This window comes from Peromyscus eremicus, chromosome 1 (genome assembly GCF_949786415.1).
Source record: "Peromyscus eremicus chromosome 1, PerEre_H2_v1, whole genome shotgun sequence".
In the NCBI taxonomy this organism is placed as follows: Eukaryota; Metazoa; Chordata; class Mammalia; order Rodentia; family Cricetidae; genus Peromyscus; species Peromyscus eremicus.
Genome location: NC_081416.1, coordinates 157,227,316 through 157,244,084, shown reverse-complemented (window position 1 = coordinate 157,244,084; position 16,769 = coordinate 157,227,316). Strand labels below are relative to the sequence as shown.

Here is a 16,769-nt window from a genome sequence, read left to right as displayed (position 1 = left end):
ATGTATTCAGGTTTTGGCAGTGACTAAGTCATAAGCATCCCAAAACATATGTTCATTTCTAGGCTGTTCAGACTTAGATGAGGTATGTCCCTCATACAATGCTCTGCAAAGGACATATCGCTTCTGTGTTCCTGCCCAAAGTGAGCCACCCGAATCTAATCACTAAGACCCATCAGCGGATGAAAGCTGAGAGCAAAAGCCACAAACAAGATACACTTCCAAAATGCACGAGTCAAGGAAGCCAGAGAAGGCAGACTAAACGAAGAGATGCCAGCACAAGGGGCATGCCAACTCACGTGAGGTGCAATCTGGACCAGCTCCCGGACTGCCAGGACTTCGGTGGGAAAACTGGGGAGAGTCAGATAAAATTCTCACACTTAGATAAAAGTGTTTTATTTATGTTAATTTTTGAAGTTGTTCACCTGATTATACTTAGGTCAAAAATGTCCTTATTTGTAGGCAGCAGGTGCCTGAATATAGTTAAAAAGCATCTTGTTCCTAGCCAGGCATGTCTGTAGCCCCAGCATTTGGGAGATGGAGGCAGGAGGGTTAGGAGTTCAAGGTCATGGGTCACAGGAGAGAGACCCACAAAACCCAGACAAACAAAACTTCCTTTCTGTGGGTCTTCTAAATAATTCAACCAGAACAAAATTAAAATCTCTTGATCGGTTGATCAATCCATCAGTCTATTGAATTGTCCCTATCTATCTATCCATCTATCTATCTATTCATCCATCGATCTACTTACCTAACACAAATGCACCAAATTGCTAAAATGTTCATTTTACGGTTTCTATAATGTACAGATCTGAAATATTTAAATATTAATCATCATTAATATTAACTTGTATTAAAATTTACAATAGCATAATAACACTAAGACTTGAGAGAGAAGAGAAAGCCACAGGGGGGGCCAAAGGGGGCTACCCTGTGTTGGCAGGGGTCTGAACAGCATCTTAGTCAACCATCTGCTGCCACGGATGGTGTTGGTACCCCACCCCTGTCTGTGACCCCCTCCCTCCCACAGCTTCCCCAGGTCCTGAGCATGTTGGGGGCGGAGGCTGGTAGGCCAGGGTGGGGGTTTGAAGATGATGAGTGACATCTGAGGCATTCCCAGAGAGTGAGACTTCCCGAGAGCCTGCTCGGTGCCCCAGGCTTGTACACGGGTGCTCCCACCCACCACTGAGCCAAACCCTGTTCACACTCAGGGATGGTGTGCTGGGGACAACAAAGGCAAGCAAGTCCCGACTCTCCTCCACATGGAGCCCGATGGCCAAGTGAATAAAGTACAATGCCAGATTGGAGCGGGATGTGTGGTTTGTGGAAGTGAACGGAGTGCTATGGTACAGCAGAGCTTCAGGGGGGACCCTCAGAAAAGGTGGCATTAGCACCGAGACTGGAAGGAGATGAGAAAGCGCCACACAGATCTCTGGAAAAGGGAACCAGAGAGACGGTGCTCCAAATGCCAAGGCCTGGGGCATAAATGACTTCAGTTTGTGCAAAGCATAGCACATATTGAGGGATCCAGCGCGGGAACTGAGACAGGGAGGCTCATGGGGTAGATCTCATAGGAAATATTAGGAGTGAGGAGGGAGAAGCTTGTGAGTCGCGGAATGGCACAAACTGTGGCATGCCTGGCTCAGATGAGGTTCGTCAGTGTTACGGGGAGTTCACTGCTGTGCTGTCAGTGTGCCTATCTCCTCTTGGGGCTCCTGGAGTAGGGTGGGCATCTTCAGCCAGCTGGGTGTTGAGGAGCTCAGGTGGCCCACCTCTTACTTCCCCAGGTGACCTGCTTCCAAGGAGGACAATGCCAAGGCAATTATCTTATCAGCTACACCTACACATGTCCTTGGAGACATGCTCACTGTGGGAGGCCTGTGCAAAAATCATACCAAAGGTCCTACCGTTTCCCCAGCCTAGCCTCTCCCTGCTGCCCCTAGGGATCCCTGCCTGGGGAACATGGAGGGGTCTCTCAGACTTCCTGACACCTGGCGCCCAGCTCGGACAAGGGCCATTAGATACAGCCTTTCCCCAATGTGCACCTTTGTTTCTCTGAGCAGGTTGGCGAGGGGATAGGGGAATGGCTGGGAGCTGTGGGTGGCAGCTAGAGGTTTAGCGTGCAGTTGGGACCTCGTTTAACTCCCACAAGCCTCTGTTTTCTGCCTCTGCACAGTAGGAACGATAGATTTGATCTCACAGGTGACTGTGCACATGCCTTAGGGCTCACAAGAGGATACTGTGCAGGTGATCTGCCTGGTCCCTACTGGACCATGTCCTAGACTAGGGTTGAGCAAGTGACTTGACTTCTCTATGCCTCAGTTTCCCCACCTGTAGTGGGTATTCCTCACCTCCAAGGGTTTCTGGAAGATTAAATGAATGAATATGTGAAAGCCCCCAACACATTGCTGGCATGAAGTGAGTACCCCGTGTTTGATTTACAGCTCTCCTGGTTGATTTATGGCTGTTACAGCCCATGGGTTCCTGATCTGAGTGACAGGTGGCAACAGGGTTTAGGCAGGTTGGGACAGCTCAGTAGAAAATGTCTGAGTTGTCCAAGCCTGAAGGTTACCCCAAGGAGCCTCATAATCAGCTGTAATCAGCTGGTTCTGCTCCACCCCCACTCCTCCCTGGGTATATCAAGCCTGGTCCAGACCCTAACTGAGCTCTATAGACCAAAGAGGGCAGAGCACGGGCACCATGGGGAAGGCAGTGAGTGGCACCTGGGGTTGTTTGGGGCTGTGTGTGTAGGGGGGTGGGCATGCATTAGAAGTCTCATGGCACCTGATGTCTCCTTTGCTTCATCCCATCCTCAGGAGAATTATGAACTGTACTCAGTGGAACTGGGGTCTGGCCCCGGTGGGGACATGGCCGCCAAGATGAGCAAGAAGAAGGCGGGCGGTGGGGGAGGCAAGAAGAAGGAGAAGCTGGAGAACATGAAGAAGGAGATGGAGATTGTGAGCACGGGATCTGGAGCCTGGGCAGAATTGAGGTGGGGGTTGGGAGCCCGTCAGTGGGCAGGGCGGGGCTGCGAGAGCCAGACAGTGAGGGTCCTGTTCCATCCCCCAGAACGACCACCAGCTGTCAGTGTCTGAGCTGGAGCAGAAGTATCGGACCAGTGCTACCAAGGTGAGCTAGGAGAGGAAGGGGCATAGTGAGGGCAAGACGGACAGGGAGAGAGAAGCACCAGAGAGCAGTGCGTGTGCGCGTGCGTGTGCGTGTGTGTACGCACATGTGTGTCCTGGGAGGTGGATAGATGAAGAGAAAGGGAGAGATACAGAGAGAGAGGAAGAGAGACATGGAGAAGAGGTGAAGACAAACCTAGAGAAACAGAGGAAAGGGGGAGAGGGAGGGAGAGATGGAGAGGAAGAGAGGAGTTAGAGACTAAAGAGAGAGGGGAAGTGAAGGGGGGGGGAAGAGAAAGATGGAGGGAGAGAGAGGAAATGGGGGAAAGAGGAGAAAGAAGAGAGAAGGAGGGAACAAGAGAGGAGGAGAGAGAAAAGAAGGGTGAAGGTAAGACCCTGTGGCCTCAGCCGTGACCACACCTGCCTGTCCCCAGGGCCTGACTTCGAGTCTGGCAGCTGAGCTGCTGCTGAGGGATGGGCCTAACGCACTGCGGCCTCCTCGTGGCACTCCTGAGTATGTGAAATTCGCCCGGCAGCTGGCAGGCGGTCTGCAGTGCCTCATGTGGGTGGCTGCTGCAATCTGCCTCATTGCCTTTGCCATCCAGGCCAGCGAGGGCGACCTGACCACAGACGACAATGTGAGTGCAGGATGCTTCGGGGCAGGCCTGGGGAACGGTCACACTGAGCCCAGGACTCCCAACAGATGGATGTAGAACGAGGATACGGAAACATTAAGATGCAGTTCTGAGACAGGGCCGGAGGCCGGAGGACACTGGGCTGTGGGACAGACCCGAGGACATAGGTCATGAGGAACTCTTGGATGGGGGAACACAGGTGGGAAATGGAACTGCAAAATCTAAGATAAGAGGAAATGAGAACATAGGACAAGTCAAGGACATGGGGCAGGGGACATGAGGACTTGGACTGAGATATAAGGGACACTTAACACCAGACACAGCACACAGAGACACAGAGGGTAGAGGAAATGGAGATGTAGATAGGACATTGGATACATGTCAGGGTCAGACAGAGGACATGGGGTGACATGTGTGACACTGGACACAGGCTTGAAAAGTCATAGGTCGAGTGATGTGGGATTGGTACTCAGAGGTACACAGACTTGGCATTTGGGACATGCAGATACCAATCACGGTGTAGGTCTGCAGCACTGACGCAAGGATGGAGACCAGATGACACAGGGCCCGGTGGGCACAGGGGCACAGGGTGGCATGTGGATTAGGAAAAACAATATGAAACATGGGACAGAATCACGAGGAGACATGTCGAATGCAGGCCTTAGGGGAGGCAGGAGTAGACCAAGAAACATGGAACCATATGGCGACATGGGAGATCAGGAGCCAGGGGCTGTGGGATTAGGAGCGTGGACACAGACACTGAAGATATAAGGCAAGTGGACTGGCATTTATAGACCACGGGGACCCAGCTTGGATTGCAGGAATAGCACATGAGGCTTCTTGGTAGAGTGAAGAAATTCCCAGGAACACCAGGGGACTCTGGAGAGGGACAATGGGCTTCTAACTCCTATGTATAAAACCTTTGTGCGTCTCACTCCGCAGCTGTACCTGGCGCTGGCACTGATTGCTGTGGTTGTAGTTACTGGCTGTTTTGGCTACTACCAAGAGTTCAAGAGCACAAATATCATCGCCAGCTTCAAGAATCTCGTACCCCAGGTAGCTCCTCCAGCCGGCTACCTCTCTCTTCAGATTCCCAGAGTCTCCAAACCACCCCAGGCCGTGTCCTGCCATCTCCAGGGGGACCCATCCCACCAGCCCCAATCTGTCCTTATTTATGGCTTCCATCTCCTGTGCTAGCCTTCAGCTCTTCCCAATTATCACCTCCCATGACTCCATGACAGTAAGCAACTTCTATTGCCATCCCTGCCCCACAGCAAGCCACTGTGATCCGAGATGGGGACAAGTTCCAGATCAATGCAGATCAGCTTGTGGTGGGCGATCTGGTGGAGATGAAAGGCGGGGACCGTGTCCCAGCAGACATCCGAATTCTGTCAGCCCAGGGCTGCAAGGTGGACAATTCCTCACTCACCGGAGAGTCTGAGCCGCAGACCCGCTCACCTGAGTGTACACATGAGAGTCCCCTGGAGACCCGCAACATTGCCTTCTTCTCCACCATGTGTCTGGAGGGTCTGTGAAGCATTGCTACCCTGCCCTGAAGCCACACAGCCTCCACACTTCCCATAGCAGCCCCTTTCTGTTTGCTCTGATGCATGCCACATGCCTTCCCACCACAGAGCACTCCCCTGATGCTGCCCACCCCACCCTGAGCTCTCCTCTCCATGGCAGGCACAGCGCAGGGCCTGGTGGTGAGCACAGGTGATCGGACCATCATTGGGCGCATAGCATCGCTGGCCTCGGGTGTGGAAAATGAGAAGACTCCTATTGCAATCGAGATTGAACATTTTGTGGACATCATTGCGGGCCTGGCCATCCTCTTCGGTGCCACATTCTTTGTGGTGGCCATGTGTATCGGCTACACCTTCCTTCGGGCCATGGTCTTCTTTATGGCCATTGTGGTGGCCTATGTGCCTGAGGGGCTGCTGGCTACTGTCACAGTGAGTAGGGGAAACAGAAGGAGGTGCAGGGAACAGAGAGCGGCTTGTCTGATCATCCCACCAGACTTCCATCACCCTCGTACCGTCCATCTATCTGTTCCCCTCCCCACCCAACATCATCCATCCATTTAGTAAATATTTACCAGGTTGCTCTGGGCTGGGCCCACAGCCCACACCAGGGCTCAGAGATGAACAAGCGGGTCCTGGACTAAGGTCCCGTAGGAAGTCAGCCCCAGCCCAAGACCCACCTAGAGAAGGGAAGCTCAGAAGTCATTTTCTCATTTCCATTGTGTTGATATGAGCTGGGAGAGAGCTCAGAGGGAGTATCTGGTGAGACTGGGGATGGCATGGGCTGCAAACAGCTTGGAGGGAAGAACAAACCCGTTTTGCTTTTTGGCTCGAGGAATCCTGCACTCAAAGTATAGCAGCTGGAGTACAGGAAGGAGACATAGGGCTGGTGGCAGGGCCTGGCCATGCCTGTGTCCCCATCTGTCTGCAGGTCTGCCTGTCACTGACAGCAAAGCGTCTGGCCAGTAAAAACTGTGTGGTCAAAAACCTCGAAGCAGTGGAAACCCTGGGCTCCACATCAGTCATCTGCTCAGACAAAACTGGAACTCTCACTCAGAACCGCATGACCGTGTCCCATCTATGGTTTGACAACCACATCCACACAGCGGACACCACGGAAGACCAGTCAGGTGTCGGGGTGGGAGGGGAAGGCACCAGAACCGGATGTAGTTGGTGGTCTGATGGGGAGCCTGGGCAGGCTTTGCATTTATGAGAAGTGGCAGGTCCAGGGTCCTGTGAGGGAGTTTCGCAGGTCTGTGAAGGGAATCTGGACTCCTGGAGGCTCAGTATGGTGTTTGGAGAGAGCTGTCTTGGGATACGAAGAGGAAGTGGGGTACTATCCATGCCTGATAGTGCAGTGGGGGGGCTCTGCTCTGGTTTGGGAGGTCGACTCCCTTGAGGTCCCAGCCCTGACGTCTGGTCTCCAGGGCAGACATTCGACCAGTCCTCGGAGACGTGGCGGGCGCTGTGCCGCGTGCTCACCCTGTGCAACCGCGCCGCCTTCAAGTCTGGCCAGGACGCAGTGCCGGTGCCCAAGGTGAGAGACTGGGGGATTCCAGAGAGTGATGTCTGGAGCCTGGTGACGCGGGCTCTGACCCTCATCCTGGACCCTGTTCTCAGCGCATCGTGATCGGAGACGCGTCTGAGACTGCGCTGCTCAAATTCTCGGAGCTGACGCTGGGCAACGCCATGGGCTACCGGGACCGCTTCCCCAAAGTTTGCGAAATCCCCTTCAACTCCACCAACAAGTTCCAGGTGCGCTGCTCATTGGGCATGATCCACAACAGGCCGAGCCACAGTGGGGGCGGGCCTCTTACTCTTCCAGACGAGGCTCAATTTCACGTCAATCCAGCTCACGATCCCGCCCACATTCAGATAGACCACGCCCACACACTAGTCCCTTCTCAACCAAACCTCACCCAGAGCACCAGGCAGAGGGGCATCTCTGCTTCAGGCAGGACCCTGCACTCTTAGGCCCCACCTCCTCGTGTGACCACGCCCCGTAACCATGGCCACACCCATCGACCCCACCCCTCCAAGTCTTACTCAGTCCCGCAGCTCCGTCCCTCCCTCCGCCCACAGCTGTCCATCCACACACTCGAGGATCCGCGGGACTCCCGGCACTTGCTGGTGATGAAGGGCGCCCCCGAGCGCGTGCTGGAACGCTGCAGCTCCATCCTCATCAAAGGCCAGGAGCTTCCCCTGGATGAGCAATGGCGTGAGGCCTTCCAGACTGCCTACCTCAGCCTGGGAGGCCTGGGCGAACGCGTCCTTGGTGAGAGACGCCCTGGGAGGAGCAGTGTGTGAAGAGGGATGGGCACAGACCCCTCCAAACTGCCTGGCCCAGACCTGACCTTTTGTTTTTTTTCGTGTGGCCCTGCGGATGGAGCCCACGGCCTTGTAGCTTTGTGCATGCTAGGCAAGGCTCTATGGCTGCTGGCCCTAACTTCTCCCACCTCTGGCCCAGAGGCTGGTCTGCCCCAGCGTCACCCCTGATTTCCCTTCACTGTGTCGTTCCTGACCCCATAGCTGACACTCTTACGTCTTCACCCTGACTACCCCTGTACTTACTTTGCCTGTGCCGCCTCTTTTTCCAGCCCTTGCTCCATCTATGGTCCTGTGTCCTCTTGACTTTCTGATCTTTCCTAGTCCTTATCTCCATGCTGGACCTTCCCCAGGACCCTTGTCCTGTTCTCTGTGCCAGCCTTACTTTTCATCCTGGCTGCCCAGAACTCCCTCTGTAGCCCAGGCTGGCCTCCAACTCAGAGATTGCCTGCCTCTGCTTCCTGAGTGCAGGATTAAAGGCGTGTGCTACCACGTCCCTCTTTTATGTGATCCCCCCAACTTTTGTCTTCCCCTTTCAACCTCCGTAACCCCTGGGAATCCTGGAAGGCACAGACCCATGGTCCAGTTCTGCCTTTCACTTAACATTGAAAGAAATGTTTCCTGGGCTACCAAGTGAGTTCCAGGAAAGGCGCAAAGCTACACAGAGAAACCCTGTCTCGAAAAACCAAAAAAAAAAAAAAAAAAAAAAGAAAGAAAGAAATGTTTCCTCTCTCAGCCTCCCTTTATTCCTTTCTTTCCTTCCTTCCTTCCTCCCTCCCTCCTTTCCTTCCTTCCTTCTTTCCTTCCTTCCAACAACCTAATGTAGCTCAGATTGTCCTGGAACTCTGGATCCTCTTACCTTTACCTCCCAAGTGCTGGGATTACAGGCCATCCTGGCTCTGAACCTCAGTCTCCTCATATGCAGGGTGGGGGTGCACCTCACAGGGTGAGTGAGGATGGGCTCAGGAGCTAGCACCCACAGGTGGTGCAAGGGGCCTGTTACTTCACAAGCTTGGCTCTGCTGGCCCTGCTAGCACACCATCTGCACAGACTCCTCCCATTCTCGTTTTTCTGGTCAGGTTTCTGCCAGCTCTACCTGAATGAGAAGGACTACCCACCTGGCTATACCTTCGATGTGGAGGCCATGAACTTTCCAAGTAGTGGCCTCTGCTTTGCGGGACTCGTATCCATGATTGACCCTCCCCGGGCCACCGTCCCTGATGCTGTGCTCAAATGCCGCACGGCAGGCATCCGGGTATGCCAGCTGGGGATGAGGACAGAAGATGACAGAAACCCACCTGTAACTGTCCTGAATTAAACTGTACTGGTTCATGATACAGAAGTTCTGGGGAAGGAGGCTCCGTGTATAGCTGTATCCAGGAGCTCAGGGCAGTTAGGAAGCTGCCTTTCCCCGGTTCTAGTTTCCTTTAGGTCCCTTCCGGCTTTAATCTCAAGCAGCACTTCAGTGCAGAGAAGACAACACACCTCCACTCGCGGCAGCTTTCATTTCCAGCTCCCACCTCTCCCGTTCAGTCGGGCCACACGTTCATCCCCAAAGCAGCTGTAGTGGCGGGGGATAGAATGCCTTCACTGGCCGGCGTGTCTGGGCTTCACTTGCCGCCTTCACTGGCCGGCGTGTCTGGGCTTCACTTGCCGCCTTTACTGGCCGGCGTGTCTGGGCTTCACTTGCTGCCTTCACTGGCCGGCGTGTCTGGGCTTACTTGCTCAGTCTTGGCCATGGCACTCGCTTTAGTCCATAGCCTGGGAAGAGCCATTTAGCCGTCTACCTGGTGTTTACTCCTTGCTAGGGTGCTGTATCTCCAGCAACTCAGGCATGTTCTTGCCTCAGGACCTTTGCACCTGGCTATTCCTTCTGCCAGAGGCGTTCTTCCTACAAATCTCTGCGTGGCCAACTCTTCACGGTTAGGTCTCTGCTCATATGTCACCTCCTCAGTGAGGTCTTCTTTGTGCACATTTAGGCCACTGCTTCCCTCAGTGAGTTTATTTTTCCCCCTCTTAATGTGCTGTACAGTTCACTCTTATCTTGCCTACTTTCTATCTCCCTGCATTAGAATGTCAGCTGTGTAAGGACAGGGACAGTTGTCTCTTTTGTCTGGCACAGCAGGTGGTCATGCTTGCCAATGATGATTGTGTCAGCAGATATCTACCAGGGAGGATGGGGACGCTGCACTGGTCTGGAAAGGTAAGGGTGTGCTGGTCTTCCCACAGGTGATCATGGTGACTGGTGACCATCCCATCACAGCCAAGGCCATCGCAGCCAGTGTGGGCATCATCTCAGAAGGCAGTGAGACAGTGGAGGACATTGCTGCCCGCCTCCGCATGCCTGTGGACCAGGTTAATCGGAAGTAAGTCCTCATCAGCCCTTCCTGTGGTTCCTCCCCCCCCCCCCCCCCAGTGAGACCCCAGTGAGACCCTCTCCTCCTGCAGGGACGCCCGGGCCTGTGTGATCAATGGCATGCAGCTCAAGGACATGGACCCATCTGAGCTGGTGGAGGCACTGCGTACCCACCCTGAGATGGTGTTTGCTCGTACTAGTCCCCAGCAGAAGCTGGTCATTGTGGAGAGCTGTCAGCGGCTGGTGAGACCCTGCTGAGGAGAGTGGTGATGGGCTAGGCTGGCCATGGGCTGGTGTCCTTCTGACCTCCTACTCACCTGACCTGCTGCCCTCAGGGTGCCATCGTGGCTGTAACAGGGGATGGTGTGAATGACTCCCCGGCCCTGAAGAAAGCCGACATTGGTGTAGCCATGGGTATTGCTGGCTCGGATGCTGCTAAAAATGCTGCTGACATGATCTTGCTGGATGACAACTTCGCTTCCATTGTGACTGGCGTGGAGCAGGGTCTGTGCCCTGCTAGGGACGGGGCAGGCCATGAGGGCTCAGGAGGAAGCTGGCTGGGAGGAGGTTGAGGTACCTGCTTTGCCCCCACAGGCCGACTGATCTTTGACAACCTGAAGAAATCCATCGCCTATACACTGACCAAGAACATTCCAGAACTGACACCCTACCTCATCTATATCACTGTCAGTGTGCCCCTACCCCTTGGGTGCATCACCATTCTCTTCATAGAACTCTGCACAGACATTGTGAGTCTCCAGTCTGATGCTTGGGTCCCCCACCCCATTGTGCCCCCAGACATATGCTCATGGATGGACATGATGGACCAAAATCATTATGAATACTTTTAGATGAACAGACATCCAGAAATAGACACAGAGGTTGGCAGACAGGTAGACAGGAGAGAGCCATGGATACAGAAGACTTACAGACACTTAGACAAACACATACCAGTTGGGTGCATGACTAGAATCCTAGCACACTAGAGGCAGGGACAGGAGAATATCAAGTTTGAGGCCAGCCTGGACTACACAGTGAGACCCTGCTAACAAAACAAAACAGAAAGCAAGAATAACTGGAGTTGTTTGCAGACATAGGTATCTAGCCATGAGTGGTTAACAGACAGATATCCCACAGCACACAGAGGGCAGACCTTGTGATGCAGCCCTGAAGGCAGCAGACATGGGCCCCTTTTGAAGGGTGTGCTCAACACCTTACCCGTGCTGATTCAGCTAAGTGCATGCTAACTTACTTAATGTTCTCCTCACTGCCCTCAGGACGGGCTTTCTTGTGATTCTCGCCATCTTGCTGATCATCTGACTAAGCTGATCACAGACAAGCTGAGTCGCTTGCCCCAGGTCCCTCAGCTAAGGAGTGGCCCCAGCTGGGATCTGAGCTCAGGCAACCATGTTCCCTAGAACCTGATTAGTCCATTCTGCTGCCATTCCAGCAGTGACTGTCCCTACACACACACACACACACACACACACACACACACACACACACACACACACAGAGGCGGGGGGACTGGTGTTACAGCACATGCCTGTGACCCTAACATTTGGGAAGCAGAGGCAGGAGGACCGTGAGTTCGAGGCTCTCTTTGGCTACATAGTGAGTTCACAGTCAGCCTGGGTTACCTACAAAGCCTTAGAGAAAAGGGTGGGTGAGGGCAAGGGAGAGAGAAGGGAGAAGAAAGGCACAGCAACAGGAAACAGACTGGAGTACCACAGCACAGAGAACGGAAACAGAGAAAGAGGAGGCAGAGTGGTGAGGGGCGAGAGGAGAAGAGGGGCCAGCCAAAGGGCAAAGGCTACTGGGACTGAAGCAGACATTTGCCAAGTGTGCTGGTGCACACCTGTAATCGCAGCACTTGGGACACTTGGGAGAAGGTAGGAAGAACAGGAGCTCAAGGCCAGCCTCAGCTACATAGTGAGTTTGAGTCCAGCCTCAGCTACATGAGACCCTGTATTAAACAAAACAACAAAAGGCAGACATTTGTATGGAGATGGACACTAGGACTCATGTGACCCAGACATGCCAAGTGGCCCAGGTTGTCGGGCAGGTGTGGCTGTGTGCGGCTGCAGGACCTCCCTCCTGTTCTTACCTAGAGGTGTGTCTGTGAGGTGGTTGGCTTTAGAGTGAGAGCAGTCAGTGGTGCAGGCTACCCCCAACCTTGCATCCTTCTGCTCCTGGCTAGTTCCCATCTGTGTCCCTGGCATATGAGAAGGCCGAGAGTGACATCATGCACCTGCGTCCACGGAACCCCAGGCGGGACCGGTTGGTCAATGAGCCCCTGGCTGCTTATTCCTATTTCCAGATTGGTAAGCCCTGTCGCCCAAGATTGGGATCCCTAGGCACTGCCCACCTGCTGTGGGCTTCCTGGCTGGGGCTCTGTTGCTATATGTCCCTATCAATTCAAGGTGGCCTTTCTGGTCCCAGCGTATAATGCTAACCCTGCTGTCTCAGGGTCAGTGCTTGGTCTTTGGGGGTTCTCTGTTTCTCTGTGCGTGTTTCTTGTATTTTGAGTCCCATGTCCCTGCTCTGTGTATGTGCTTGTGTTTTGTGTCTGACTCCATCTCTGTCCCCACACTCCCGTGTCTCACCTTCTCCAGGTGCCATTCAGTCATTTGCAGGCTTTGCTGACTACTTCACCGCCATGGCCCAGGAGGGTTGGTTCCCTCTGCTGTGTGTGGGGCTGCGGCCACAGTGGGAGGACCACCACCTACAAGATCTTCAAGACAGCTACGGCCAGGAATGGGTGAGCTCTGCCTGCCATCCCCTTCCCACTTCCTCTTGCCCAGTGCCATGTACCTTTGTTGGGATAGTTCAGCCAGTGTCTTGGACACCCCCCCCCCCCACCACCTCTGTAGTTGCTGTGGGGAGGAGACTTTCCTTCACCATCCTTGGCTCCACCTTCTGCTTCCCAGGCTCCCAATAGAGGTGGCCCTCTTGCTGCAGACAGACCACTTTATCTCAGGCTCACCTGGTCTTCTTCTGTCATTTTCCCCATAATGTCATTCACACAGAGTTCTGGTGTGTGGCACCTATTTCATTGAAGGCTTCAAGGGCAGTGAGGCCAGCTGTAGCCAGCTGTGGCCAGCTGTGTTTAGTTTGTCTTGAAGAGTAACATGTTCCCCATAGCTGCTGTCACAGTTAGGAATGCAGTCTAGGCCAGGTGGCAGTGGCACATGCCTTTAATCCCAGCATTCAGGAGGCAGAGCAGGCAGATCTTTGTGAGTTCAAGGCCAGTCTGGTCTACAGAGCGAGATCCAGGACAGGCACCAAAAACTATACAGAGAAACTCTCGAAAAACTAAAACAAACAAACAAACAAACAAACAAACAAACAAACAAACAGGATGCAGTCTGGAGCTAGCCTGGATTCACTGTACTATATGGATCCTACAAGCTGTGTGGCCTGTCCATGCCTCCCTTCCCAGTCTGTTCCAGAAGAATTCACATCATCTAAGAACTCACTTGAAATATAAGTTCTCAGGCCCCACCTGGGGCCTCTGATCAGAAACTCTGGGAGTGGGGCCTCCTGGGAGTCTGGTGCCTGTCATTCTGCTGTTTTACTAGATGGATGAAAGAGATATTGCACTGGCTGCCTGGAGCCCAGGTGACTCCTACACTATTGGCAACTATTAAGATGAGTGGTGGATCTCTGTGAGGTCCAGGCCAGTCAGGGCTACATAGTGCCACACACACACGCACACTCACACACACGCACACAGACTGGTGCTGAAGGAACAGCATATACAGCAGCTGCCCCCCATGTGGGGTATGCATTCTCTATTGCTCATGGCCCTCTCTCTGCCACCTCCTTGGCCACTGTCACTTTCCTCTGAGGATCCTCCAAATCTCCTTCCCAGGCTCCTTCCTTGGTGTTCAGGGAAAACCCCATGGTCCATCGGTCAGTTCAGGCAGAGCTACCCAAGCCCCTCCAGATGCTGCGGTCCTGCAGCCCCAGCCTGTGATGTGAGAGAAGGGAGTTTAGGGGTCTCAGTGCCCAACAGGTGGCAGAGGCTCTTGGCCCAGGCTCAGGCTGCCTGTCCCTTCCTGGTCTGCAGACATTTGGTCAGCGTCTATACCAGCAATACACCTGTTACACCGTGTTCTTCATCAGCATCGAGATGTGCCAGATTGCTGACGTCCTCATCCGCAAGACACGCCGCCTCTCTGCTTTCCAGCAGGGCTTCTTCAGGTGTCTCCAGCTGTCCCCAGCCCTGCCCTCCAGTCCCCAGTCCCAGAGCCTACCAGTTTCCAACCAGCAAATGCCAGCACCAGATGTAGTGAGCTGAGTGCAAACCATGGAAATACGACCTTCCCAGCTGGCCAGTGGCTGCCATCAGGGTCCTCCTTATCTCAGCTAAGGGCTGAGGCCAAGAGGGCCGGCTCCTGCTCCCGAGGATGGCCATTACAGTCACAGGTTTAGGACATCTTCCTACTACTGTGACGTCTGACCTCCCTCAGTTCCTCCTATTTTCCAACTTCAGATAGTTGGTCTGTCTCTGTCCCCAGCCTGAGTCCTTCTTCCCCAACAGGAACAGGATCCTGGTGATCGCTATCGTGTTCCAGGTCTGCATTGGCTGCTTCCTGTGCTACTGCCCAGGGATGCCCAATATCTTCAACTTCATGCCCATCCGGTGAGGAGCTGTGAGGTGCTGGCAAAGGGATGGGAGATGTGGGACACAGACCTGGCACAGCCTTGATCCTGCCATCCCTTGCTCATTCTTCAGGTTCCAGTGGTGGCTGGTCCCCATGCCCTTCGGCCTCCTCATCTTTGTCTATGATGAGATCCGGAAACTTGGAGTTCGCTGTTGCCCAGGGAGTGAGTGTGGAGGCTGGGGGCCTGGCAGTGGGGACTGAGAAGCCCTTAGACCCCTGACCCTTAACATAGGACTTCAAGCCTTTGGTCCTCTACATCAAATCTCTAGTGCTTATAACCTGTTCTTGCTTGTGTAACCCAGCACTGAGTTTCCTTCCTCCTCTCTCCTCCAGGCTGGTGGGACCAGGAACTCTACTATTAGAGGGACTGCGGCCTTCAGTAATCTCTCCATGTACAAGCAGCATGATGGAGATGAGACTTATGGACGGCCACCAAAACGTCTACACAACTGATTCCCAGCCCTGACTGAACCCACCTCTGCAGCCCATACACCCCTCTCACCCTCTTGGGGCAGCCACACCCCAGGCAAGACCTCTGAGGTGGGAGGGTTAGACTAAGCAGTTGGCAGTTACTCTGATGTATGCCCGTCCCAAGCACTCCATCTGGACAGAAGGTTGCCTGGGGGCTGTTACATACCCCTCATGTTCTGCTGGACAGTAATAAACCCTGACCACATCAACTGTGCAGTCCCATGTTTACCAGTACCCTCGCCTTCCCACAAACCTACCAGGGCTGCAGTGTCTGTAGGGACTAGGGCAGAACTTGGAGTGGAGTAGGGATTCAAACAGATTCCCTTGGGGAAATTACTTCCCATTTCTTTGCCTAAGGCACCAAAACTTAAAGACAAGCTGGGATATGACCTCAGATACCATCCAGAACATGGCCTTGAATCATTCCACTACCCTTTGAGCCCTGTATGGGGTATTCTCAGTAGCACCCCCCTCTCCAGCTTCTTGGCACAGGGATCCAAACATCCACAGCAAGCAGCCTGTTGCCAGGGTCCACAGGGTCATCTCTGATTCCATGTGCTGGCACCTGTGCCCTTGTGTCCTTACCAAATCATGGGGGTTCTCCCACAAACTCCTGCCCCCTGAAGAGCTAGCTCCTCCAGTTGCTGGGGACACCCCATCCCCTTCCCTGGGAACCTCTGTGTCAGGAGCTTGTTTCTGCTTCCTGCTGGCTGCCCTACCCCACCCCTCAAGCCCTCACCTCTGTCATGCCCACATCTGTCTCCAGCCTCTCCTGCTGGGACGGAGGTAACTCACACTGGCCTTTCCAACACTCTCAAACCTGCTCCCGTTTGCTGTCCAGTCTCCCTGACACAGGGTGGGTCTCCCTGGGAAGTGTGGGAGGCTCTTGGGAGCTGTCAAGCCCCAGTGAATGGTGTCCTGGACTCTTGCTCCTTACCTGTCACCTCCCCACTTAGCCTACTACCAATCAACAAAACCAATCAGCTCACTGTCACTACCTCACTTCTAGGCTTCAAGCGACTTCCCTACTCTGCTGAGGGACTCTTCCACCCAGGTCTTCTGGCTTGTCTCTTTCCATATCACCACCATGCACAGATTCCAAAACCCCAAACCAACCCCGGTAAAACTCCCACTGCCCTGGTCAACATCCTAGCCAGCCAGCAGCTCTTGGCCCTGCTACTAGACTATGTCTCAAGCCCTGCTGATCTGGAACCAAAGAGTCTGATGCATCCCAGAAGCCAGGCCATCAGTCCTACCCAGGCCTTTCCATCCGCTCCCACACTTCCTTTTCTGCTTGGCCACTAACCGGTCCTTTAGAACTTAGCTGATACGTCCTTCCCTAGCACCCTCCTACCTACAGGTTGGGTAAGGTAGTTTCTGTAAGGTAGTTCCAGTAAACCCTATATTCCATCCAGACCTCTAACCACAGCCCCGGCTTCTCCATTAGGACCCTGGTTAGTTCCGTCATCTCCATGAAGGGACAGGCAGGCCTCAAGACAGGGGTGTACCAGAAACTGATCCCAGAGTACATCCAGTGTGCACCCCATCCACTTTCTGTCCATGCAAAGTCAAGGACATTCTTTACTCTCAGTACACAAAGCTACTGGGGATACTCAGGGCACCGAGGAAGGGTCAGGGAAGGAGGTAGGCCCATGTGATGGAAAAAT

General features: G+C 53.8%; 1 protein-coding gene across 2 annotated transcripts; it reads left to right on the top strand.

Moving 5' to 3' along the window:
- Positions 1-2,697: 2,697 nt before the first annotated feature.
- Positions 2,698-15,283, top strand: Atp4a (ATPase H+/K+ transporting subunit alpha). Of its 2 annotated transcripts, none has more exons than XM_059275174.1 (22): positions 2,698-2,709; positions 2,814-2,954; positions 3,067-3,126; positions 3,557-3,760; positions 4,700-4,813; positions 5,032-5,284; positions 5,444-5,712; positions 6,212-6,410; positions 6,708-6,817; positions 6,901-7,035; positions 7,363-7,555; positions 8,685-8,860; positions 9,835-9,971; positions 10,054-10,177; positions 10,297-10,465; positions 10,556-10,710; positions 12,162-12,285; positions 12,577-12,722; positions 14,034-14,167; positions 14,508-14,609; positions 14,703-14,794; positions 14,965-15,283. In XM_059275174.1, exons 1-22 carry the CDS (start codon positions 2,698-2,700, stop codon positions 14,991-14,993), a joined length of 3,078 nt encoding a protein of 1,025 aa, XP_059131157.1. In that variant the 3' UTR covers positions 14,994-15,283. The 2 variants fall into 2 exon arrangements, with proteins under 2 accessions (XP_059131157.1, XP_059131147.1); XM_059275164.1 differs by having other exon boundaries at positions 10,054-10,204.
- Positions 15,284-16,769: the final 1,486 nt, after the last annotated feature.

What these genes read in the sequence shown, in the direction of transcription:
- Atp4a (XM_059275164.1), top strand. An exon ending in ATCGGACCAGTGCTACCAAG is followed by an intron (nt 3,127 to 3,556) that starts GTGAGCTAGGAG and finishes GCCTGTCCCCAG; the next exon opens with GGCCTGACTTCGAGTCTGGC. An exon ending in ACAGCTACGGCCAGGAATGG is followed by an intron (nt 12,723 to 14,033) that starts GTGAGCTCTGCC and finishes CCTGGTCTGCAG; the next exon opens with ACATTTGGTCAGCGTCTATA.